Below are 11,291 nucleotides of genomic sequence, written 5' to 3'. Positions count from 1 at the left end.
TTTGCAGATTCTGAAACTATAATGCTCATAGATGAGATATATCAAGAAACAAACAAAAAAAATCGACGGAGGGATTTTCAAAAAAATCGCGATTTTTTAGAGGTTCTTTAAGTTTTCACGATTTTGCTTGAAAACCGCGAGTTCTATGTAAATTGACCTAAAGAAAATGGTGTAGCTGTCAAAATTCTCCACAAGATTGACCTTTATGATATTTTCGTAGGTTTTACAGTTTTCGAGATATAGAAGTTCAAATTGAGACAATGCACTGTTTCGCCCCCTTATAAAACAATGTCATTACTGCAATTTCTCAAATTAAACTTATATACATATCTTCACAATTGTACAATCTAAAAAATAGATTAGCCAGTCTTGTAGAGATTTTCACAGCTTCAACATTCTCTTTAGTCCCATTTTGATACAACTTGCGGTTTTCAAGCAAAATCTTGAAGACTTAAGATAAAAACCTAAAAATTTGAACTGAACGTCTATATCTCAAAAATGGTAAAACATACGAAGAAACCTAAAGGTCAGTCTTGTAGAGAATTGTTAATTTTGATTGCGATTTATTTAAAAATCCCTCCGGCGATTTTTTCTGTTTTTTTATTTTTCTTATCTATGAACATTGCTGTTTCAGAATCCGTGAAATCTTCCCACGTGTAAGCGGTTTTCATCCAAAGTTAGTTAAGGCGCACTGAGCATGATATTGTTTTATAAGGAGACGATACAGTCAGTGTATTGTCTCAATGCACAAGGCCCGAGAAGGCTCTACAAATCACTGACTAAAAAATCTAAATATTGACGTGGAAAACGTTACCATTTACATTCACTAAGAAAATAAAAGTGGAATCTTTCGGTGATCCATATCCAGGGAAGTGCTGACAAAGCTCACAGATGTTGTTAAATCTGTAGAAAGACTATTGACTCAACTATAGAGCGAACAGCTATATACACTCCTATCTGTACAAAAATTTAATGTGAAAATACTAGAAAATGTTAAAGAATTGTTGATTAAGCATTAACGGGCCAATGAGGACTGCACCAACAATCTTGTTTATTCATCCCATAGAAATCCAAGTTAGCTATGAAACGGCCACAAGGATGAGTAGATCGAAAGACATGATTCAGAACTGATACCCGAAGCAAGAGTAGTTACCCTGTGCGAAATACTAATACCAGATCGAAGGGTACCCTAGCACAAATGTCTTCTGGAAACTGATGTTACACAAATTGGTTGTTTTTATGTTTGTTTTTCGAAAAATTCATGTAACACCGCGAAATATTCGTCGTAGACCTTCCATGTGATATACCAAAATTCTTATCTCGACGAGATAAAGCTATTTTGTCCATTACGAATTGTATTCACGCTACAGGCGAAATTTTGTATGTAGGTCGGGGTCAGACCAGACCTATAGTTTTTGGCGATGATCGTGAAATATTTAGGGGGTAAAATGGACCAAAAACAAAATTTTTCAACAATTTTGTAGCGGCTCTGTAGGTCGTAATATTAGTAGGGGGTAAAATAGACCAAAAACCAAATTTTTCAACAATTTTGTAGCAGCTCTGTATGTCGCAATATTAGTCTGATCGGTGCGAAATTTTATGTAAGGTTTGGGTTTACGATAGGGAAGTAGCTTGCAGTTTACAAAATTAGTTATGTGTTTTTCGTTTTAGTATTTAAAAATGTATTGCCATATCTTTGTAAAATATCAATATTATAAGTTTTGGACATATGCGAACTACATCATAAAAAGCCTAGTTTACACCAACGTCATGCACTTTTTGCAAGTATAAAATCAGTCTTAAAAAAATGAGCCTGCTACCAAATATAACACCTCTGATTCAAACTCTTGATCTACATACATTCCAAAAGGCTGAATTTCAAAAATGTATTTTTTTAAGATTATTTTAAAAACGATATTTAAAATTATTTAATTTATGTTATATAAATAAGTTAAACAATTATTATTATATCCGAAAGAGCTTATTGTTTTTAATTGCAATTTCCAACATTCACTGTTATGATGGAAGTGTCACATAATTTAAAGGGCTTTGTCTTTTTAAAATATATGATATTTTTATAATCAATAAAAAATAAAAATAAGCTTGACACCAGTTCAATTTCCGTTAACAAGGTCAAAATAAAATGAAATTGTTTTAGATAATTTAAAACATTTCTACAAAACAAATTATATATTTGTCGTCAATTGACAAAAAACAAATTAACTTCTGAAAAACAAGATCTATTAATGTTTTTAATAAAATATTCGAAATTAATTTTAGGTGAGAATCTGGTGCATGAGTTTTTTAAGTAAACTGGTATTCAAAAATGTCTTTCATATACAATTGCAATGGTTATTACACAATAATTTATTTTTATATAACGTGAAAGGCAATAACAATATTCCGGATTGATTGACGTTTTTAAATACTGTTCCCTGCTGTTTGGCTGTACCATAGACTAAAGAAAATACATACGAAGAAATTCTCTTACCAAGTATGTTCGAATTAAGTTTGTTGACAATGCAACTCAATTAAAAATTCCAAAAACTACAATTTTATAAACGTTTTGTTTTGACAAAGGAGATGTGGTGTTATTTTTACGAAAACTTCATACTCTGGTGAAAATTTGCAGTTTTTCTTCCAGTTTTCCCAAAAAACCTCCACCATGAAACATTCTTAGCTAATTTGGAATAATTTGTTTTCTTTCTGTTTCAAGTATCAATGTCCACAATTTGTGGTGGAAAAGTCTTCAGGCCACTGGCCAATTACGTCAAAAATGTACATAAAAACTTCCAAACACCTAAAATTAGGCGGTAATGTCCTATAAACAACATTTTAATCCAAATGCAAATTTACATCCAAATTAGAACGGAAATGTTGAAAAAAAAACGAGTGAAAAAGTACCAGTGGGGTTTGCCGACACAGTTATACCCTCAGCCTGCAGTCAACGAAAAAAAATTTTTTGCTTTTGTTGGAACAAGAAAATCTATTTTTGATCCAACAATTTATTAGTTTTGTTCAAGCATTGTAATCGCAAATCCAAAACTACCATCTTTAATCCAAACATAAAAAAAACAAAAAAACTTGCGAAATTTCGAAATATTGTAAAAATTATTAACAATACCGATGGTAGGAACTATCATAATCTAGAACATGGATTTGGATTAAAGCTCAAAAGTATTGCGGAGAAGGTTAGGTACCACATTGTCCATTTGGGAAGTGGATTTTATTTTGTGATTCATTGCTTTCTACAGATATTGCACTCATCACTTATTTCAGTTGGTTACTGTATTATTTAGAGCTTTTAGAAAACATGGACTTGCACACGAAAAATATAATATCGACGTAAACAGGACCACAAGAAATACTAAAACAAAAATATTGAACTTTTGTGAGGTGCCCTAAGCAGTGGACCATTTTCGAGCTTAAACTAAGTTTGGTCAAAACGAGATCCAAAGTTTGGAAAAAATCGGTTTAACTTTACTGGGGGACGTACCGGAAGGAGTGAACTGATGTCCTTCTTCGAACTTTATCTAAGAAATATTACTATATGCAAAGTTTGGTCCAACGCATTGGTCTAACGCATCGTAGTGCGCACCATACACTACACTTGGTGGCAGTAGAGGTTTTCACAGCTTTCGGACATTTTCTTAGAAATTGTGGACTTGACCTGAAAAAAACTTGTATCGCCGTAATGTTGCAGAAAATATACAAGTTGTTGCAGAAAATATCAAAACGGTTAGCTTTAAACTTCACTTTTCCGAAATTTTGTGTGGAGGTACCCGAAGGATTGGACCCATATTGCCCATATTCGAACCAGATGTATGTCCCGTAGAAATAATACGGTGTGCAAAATATGGAAAAAATCGGTTGCTGACTTCGAGAGTTATTTTAGCGAAAAATGTTCAACTTTTGTTGGGGAAGTACTCGAAGGATTGGACCAATATGACCATTCACTTAAACTAAGTTTGTACAAAATATTACGAAAGCCACATTTTGAATCGAATCGGCTTATTCTTACTATAGTTATCGTGCGCTCCAGCCTGCCAGACAGACGGACAGACATTGCTACGTCGACTACAAGTTGTCTGAAACGGATTTCGTCCAAACATACTTCGGGTCTAAAATCATTATTTTAATAAGGCACATTTTGGTCGTATGGAAATTTTTAAGGTTTCCATTAAAAAAAAATGTGCATGTTCATAAAAGATTCTTAGCACATGGATTGCAAAAACTTTATTTATTGAAGAAGAAGCACTTCCTCTTATTGCAGGAGTAGTATAACCCAACCTTCAAAAGAGCTCATATGGGGCGTCATCGTAGTTCTTTCCAAACCATGAATCAATATTTACAATTTTCCGAATTGAGTTTTTGAACTTCTTTTGAACACAATATTAAATTACAGCAATCTTGGTTCGAAAAGTTGTCAAAACAAAAACTCTCGAAATACATAAAATTGGGAAATATCAGCTAGATTTAAACCTGGATATACATTGACAGTGTGTTAGAGAGTAAGTTTTCTATCTTCTGGAAACACAAAAATCCACTTAACGACCAATTCGCTAGAAAAATGTGACTAAAATCTTCAAAAAACCTTAAATGGTGACTATAGCAAAAGGTGAACCTATACTGTCTGATTTTTTACAAATGACGTTTTGCACCTTTATAAATGTCTTCTACCATAAGCGAAGACTAAATATCAAATTTCAGTTATTCCGATTGAATAATGTGGCTAAAACTTTCAAAACACCGAAAATCGGACGGTACCGTTCTTTGGGGGCTATATGAAGATGAGGACCTATATAGACAGATTTCTGGTTTATATCCCCAATCAAGACTAAATACAAAATTTCAGCCATTTCGGTTGGATATTGAGGCCACAACCTTCAAAATGGACCTATACCGACAAATTTCAGGTGGAAAGTTTTGCACACCAACAAAGACTTAATACTTAATTTCAGCCATTTCGGTGGGATATTGTGGACACAACCTTCAAAACACCGAAAACCGGACGGTTCCGTTATTTGGGGGCTATATTAAAACGTGGACCGATATCACCCGCATACTAAATTACAAAGCTCTATCTTAAAAATTGCGAGCTGTATCTTGATTTCAACAAACGAACGGACGGACTTCGCTATTTCGACTTAGAATTGTATGCTGATCAAGAATATATATAATTTAATTTATAATTTATACACTCCATATTATGGTGTAGGGTATAAATAAGGTTTTTTTGGAAACAAATATCGCACAATTTTTTTTTTTGCCTTTGACAGTAGATTACTGTGATGCTATGTGGACTACATAGTCGATATACATATCAAATTATGCGGAATCGCGAGTATTTAATCTTATTATTGATTTTTAGTAATTAATACTTATCTAATTTAATCTATAAAATACGTTCAGCTAGGTGCAAGGTACCACATATGTGGCTATATTAAAGTGTGGACCTGTCTTTACAAGTTTTGGTGGAATAGCTTTATAACTGCAGGGAAACTCAAAAGTCAAATTACGGGTAGTTCCGTCAAATAATGTAGTTTAGACCCTCAAAATACCGAAAATCGGGAGGTACGGTTGACGATTATTAGTGAAAAAGTTTCGTGACCTCGGTTGACGACTATACCCGAAGAAGATTCGTGACCACTGAAAACTTCAAATGTCAAATTACACCTATTTCGATTTTTGGTGAAAAAGTGTAGTGACCCCAGACCAAATCGTAACTAAAATCCTCAAAATACCGAAAATCGGGAGGTACCGCTATATAGGGGCTATACCAAAACATTTAACTTACTTACTTACTTACTTAGCTGGCCCATTACAGAACATTTGTTCTATAGGCCGAACTAAGAAGAGATCTCCATTCCTCTCTATTTGTTGCTTTGCTCTCTGGAATACCGCGCCTTTTCATCTCAACATCCACTTGTTTGCGCCATCTATTCCTTGGCCTGCCAATTCTGCGTGCACCGCCATGTGGCATGTATTCATACGCCTTTTTAGCGGGTTCATCATCGCTCATTCTTATGATATGGCCTAGCCAACGCAATCGCTGCATCTCGATACGTTTAACAATATTCATGTCGTTGTATAGCAGATACAGCTCGTGGTTCATGCGACGTCGATATTCACCGTCAACGCAGATTGGTCCGTAGATCTTTCGAAGAATTTTTCTCTCAAACACACCAAGCACTGCCATGTCTGCTTGCGCAAGTACCCAGGCTTCGGAGCCATACATCAGCACGGGTAGTATCAGTGTTTTGTAGAGCGTTATTTTTGTTTGACGAGATGTGGCTTTGTTTTTAAACTGCTTACTTAATCCAAAGTAGCATCTGTTGGCCAATACAATTCTTCTTTTTATTTCACAACTGATGTCGTTTGTTGTGTTGACGGAGGTGCCGAGGTAGACGAAGTCTTTTACTACCTCAATATTATAGGAACCAACTTCCACAGTCGGTCCGAGCTCAATGGACGCATTGCGCGTCGACACCATCAACTTGGTCTTCTCACCGTTTACCGCCAGACCCACTTTAGCAGATTCTCCTTCGACCTTTATAAAGGTATCAGTTACTTCTTTTACTGATCGACCCATGATGTCTATATCATCAGCATAAGCAAGTAACATGTGACTATTGGTGTAGATTGTGCCACTTCTTTTGACGTTTGCCTCTCGTATAACCTTTTCTAGCAGGATGTTGAAGAGGTCACACGAAAGGCTGTCTCCTTGTCTGAAACCTCTTTTGGTACCAAACTCTTCGGAGAGGTTCTTTCCTATTTTAACTGAGGACCTCGTGTCAGTTAAAGTCATTTTACAAAGCCGGATGAGCTTTGCGGGAATACCAAATTCAGACATGGCTTGGAATACCTTTGAGCGCAGCGGACTGTCGAAGGCTGCTTTATAATCGACAAAAAGGTGGTAGGTGTCGATCTGCATCTCTTGGGTCTTCTCCAGGATTTGCCGCAGGGTAAATATCTGGTCAATGGTGGACTTGCCAGGTCTAAAGCCGCATTGGTATGGTCCAATAATCTCGTTGACCATTGGCTTTAGTCGTTCGCACAATATCCCTGACACGATCTTGTAGGCAATAGGGAGTAGACTTATGCCCCTATAGTTAGAGCATACAGTCTTATCTCCCTTCTTGTGGACGGGGCACAGGATACTCAGGTTCCAATCGTCGGGTACTCGTTCTTCCTGCCAGATGGTGCTAACTAGCTGATAAATACACCTTATCAGCGTGTCGCCTCCGGTTTTGAACAGCTCGGCTGGTAAGCCATCGGCCCCTGCTGCCTTATTATTCTTCAGCCGATTTATTGCTGTCTTTACCTCATCTTGGCTGGGCAGTATACATTCAATACCATCTTCTGGGATTGGGACTGTGGTATCTTCGTCTTCTTCGCTGCTATTGGATACCAACAGATTTGAAAAATGTTCTTTCCATATCCTGAGTATACTATCTGTATCAGTTACCAAATTACCTTGCTGGTCTCTACAGGAGGATGTGCCTGTACCAAAGCCATCAGTTTGATGCTTGACTCTTTGGTAGAATTTTCGGACTTCATTCTGGCTCCTGTACATCTCGATTTTTTCACACTCCCGCTTTTCCATCTCTCTCTTTTTCCTGCGGAAAAGACGTTTCTCCTCTCTCCTTTTCTCCCTGTATCTCTCTCGTGCGCTACGCGTTGCTACGGATTGTAAAGTAGCCTTATATGCCGCATTTTTCTCTTCGGTGGCAGCACGACACTCCTCATCATACCATGGATTCCTTGGTGGAGGTCTCTGGTATCCAAGTATGGATTTTGCGGCTGTTTGCATGGAGTGGGCAATGCTATGCCATTGCGCTGATATGTTATCGGGATGAGGAGTGCTTTGATTAAGCAATTGGGCTAGTTGAGTGGAATATGCTGTGGCTATCTGTTGTGATTGCAGCTTACCGATGTCTAACTTTCGTGTTGTGTCTGCTCGTACTTTGTTTGCTACGTTTAAGCGGGTGCGTACCTTTGCTGCAACAAGGTAGTGGTCCGAATCAATGTTTGCGCCTCGGAACGATCGTACATCCAACACGCTCGATGAATGTCTTCCATCTATCACAACATGATCAATTTGGTTTCTTGTTTTCTGATCTGGAGACAGCCAGGTGCCCTTATGAATATCGAGATGATTAAATCTGGTACTGCTAACTACCATGTTTTTTGCAGCTGCAAAGTCTATCAGTCTCATACCATTGTCAGATGTTTCACTGTGGAGACTGAATTTCCCGACTGTTGGGCCAAAGATATTCTCCTTTCCAATTTTGGCATTAAAATCGCCTAGAATGATTTTAATGTCATGGGCAGGGCAACGGTCATATGTTTCTTCTAAGCACTCGTAAAATATATCTTTGGTCTGTTCGTCCTTTTCTTCAGTGGGAGCATGAGCGCAAATAAAGCTGATGTTGAAGAATTTAGCTTTTATTCGAATTGCAGCAAGTCTTTCATTCACTGGAGTGAAGCTGGATACAAGATGTTTTAGTCTCCGACTAACTACGAATCCACAACCAAACTCATGCTTTACGTCATGGCAGCTATAATACAGTGCGTCACCTTTAGGTGTTGTTGTGACGCCTTTCCCAATCCATCGTATTTCCTGTATGGCAGTAATATCGGTCTTGTACTTTTCAAGTACGTCTGCCAATGCGAAGACTGCACCTTCTCTATAAAGAGTGCGAACATTCCAGGTGCAGATTCGCAGATCATGGTCCTTAAAACGTTTGCGGGGTTCGTCAACTTTAGAGGGGTTTGTTTTTCTTTTCTTTCGTTTTTTCATAGTAGGCTGTTTTTTCTAGGGGAGGGTTACTAACCCGACGCCCAAACCCAAGTTTTTAACGTTCTTATGGGTGAACGCGCGGCACATGTTAGCTCACTACCTTTAACGGGTGTTAAAGGCAGTTCCCCAGGTGACACCACGGGGAGGTCAGTGTCCACTTGGGATGAAAGAGGGACCAAGATAAATCCTGGGCTTTGCCATGTTAAAACCGGTCAGGACCGTTCCTTGGTATCTTCCATCCCCTACGTCATTTAACTATGTTGATGATTTTTGGTGGAGAAGTATCGAGATCACAGAGAACCTCAAGTGTCAAATTACAGTTAGTACGGTTGAAAATTGTTGTAAAAAGCTCAAAATACCGAAAATCGGAAGGAACCGTTATATAAGGGCTATACCAAAAGATGGACCTATGCTGACGATTTTTGGTGGGGAAGTTTTGTGGCCACTGAGAACCTCAAATGTCAAATTATAGCTAGTTCGGTTAAAAAATGTAGCTAAAATGCTAAAAATACCGAAAATCGGGAGGTACCGTTATATGGGGGATATACCAAACCTAAGGCCATAATTTTTGGAATTTAATTTTGTTGGTCACTAGGAACCCTAAATCTCAATTTATATCTAATTCGAATTACAAATGGAATAATTCGAATTACAAATGGAATAATTCGAATAACAAATGGAATAATTCGAATTACAAGTGAAATAATTCGAATAACAAATGGAATTCTCGAATTACAACTGAAATTTTACGAATTACAAATAGAATTCTCGAATTACAATTAAAATAATTCGAATTACATCTGAAAAAGGTGTATAATGCTACCAAAATTTAAGTTTTTTCAATGACAGTATTTAGTATTTATTTTTAAATTGAATTTTCTTTAAAAGTCAGTCGAAACCTAATGACGGATGTAACCACCATTGGCAGCGTATTGGGTACCAACTGAAGAGCTGGAGTAATGAGCAGCTGGAGCAGAATAGCTGGCAGCAGGTGCAGAGTAGCTAGCAGCAGGAGCAGAGTAACTGGCAGCGGGGGTAGAGTAACTGGCCACTGGGGCAGAAGCTGCATGACTGTATCCACTAGCATAACCACGAGAAACAGCAACAGGGGCGGCATGGTGAACAGCAGGGGCAACATGATGTACAGCTGGGGCAGCATGGTGAACAACGGGGGCAACATGTTGAACAGCAGGGGCGGCATGGTGAACAGCGGGGGCAACATGATGAACTGCTGGAGCGGCATGACGTACAGCGGGGGCAGAGTAACTGGCGACTGGAACAGAAGCTGCATGACTGTATCCACTAGCATAACTATGAGAAACAGCAGCAGGAGCTGCATGACGAACAGCGGGAGCAGCATGATGAACAGCGGGAGCAGCATAATGAACAGCGGGGGCTGCATGATGAACAGCGGGGGCAGCATGGTGTACAGCAGGGGCAGCATGACGTACAGCGGGGGCTGAATGGTGTACGACTGGAGCAGATGCAGCATAAGATGTAGCAGCTGGAGCAGCATAGTGTACGGCGGGAGCTGAAGCAGCGGCTGAGAAACCTACGGAAGGAGCTGAATGACTGACGGCAGGAGCTGAATAATGGACAGCAGGAGCTGAAGCCGCGGCTGAGAATCCACCTGAGCTACCTCCGTGGTAGCTTACAGCTGGAGCAGATGCAGCTGGAGCCAAATATTGTCTAGAGGGAGCAGCAGCAGCAAAACTGACAGCTGGTGCCGATGCACTACCCTGATGAGGTGGCAAATAAGTGCTGCTCAATTGTCCTCCCAAAGCAGTTGAGACCAAAACGGCCAAAGTTAAAGCGAAAAGTTTCTAAAAATAAATAATTTTATTTAGAATATTTCTGCATATATTACATTGTTCTCCATTCTTACCATGATGTTGGTGTTTTGTTGAATTACTTCTGTTCACTAGAATGCAATAACTAAAACTGATAATTTATTTAGAATTTTTTGTTACTTTTATACAAAAGTTATAACAAAAACGTGATATTAGCCAAAAAAACTTCTCACTAATGATGTGGTCCAATAATGCAATTTTTTTTTAACAGATTCTTTTAGTTTCAAAATTGTTGTGAATATTTATTGGGTATTCTATGGATTAATTGCAGTTAATGAATTATTTTTGTTTGTTTTCTTTGTTAAAAAAAACATTTCTTGGTAAGTTATTAGCCAAAAGCTGATCTGAATAAATACCATTGGGGGTTTTTGTGACCATTGTAGTAAGGTAGCTCTAAAAGAAAGAGATATTATTTTGTTTTTGGCTAACTTAATTATACGCTTGTACATCTTAAGAAAGTTACCTGACAAGTTGTCTAACATCTTCAACATAATCACAATAGAAGCAAAACATAGATACAATAGAGTCGGTCTAATGATGCTCTACGCCAGCACCACAATACAGTCAATATTGAAGATAAAAACGAACAGACAGATAGGCAACATCACAGGTGTTCGTTCATATATTTATACATACGT

General features: G+C 38.0%; 1 protein-coding gene across 1 annotated transcript; it reads right to left on the bottom strand.

The window, feature by feature from the left end:
- Nucleotides 1-9,702: 9,702 nt before the first annotated feature.
- On the bottom strand, nt 9,703-10,446 carry LOC141398304 (uncharacterized; the record flags this gene model as incomplete). Its single annotated transcript, XM_073975586.1, has 2 exons — nt 9,703-9,854; nt 10,146-10,446. Coding segments are annotated over 2 exons (453 nt in total), but the record flags the coding sequence as incomplete, so codon positions are not given.
- Nucleotides 10,447-11,291: the final 845 nt, after the last annotated feature.

The sequence above is a fragment of the Musca autumnalis genome, unplaced genomic scaffold, assembly GCF_047663935.1.
Source record: "Musca autumnalis isolate F117 unplaced genomic scaffold, ASM4766393v1 scaffold_3, whole genome shotgun sequence".
NCBI classification, from domain to species: domain Eukaryota; kingdom Metazoa; phylum Arthropoda; class Insecta; order Diptera; family Muscidae; genus Musca; species Musca autumnalis.
Note: the sequence above shows the minus strand (reverse complement) of the source record. Positions and strands in the feature narration are given on the sequence as shown.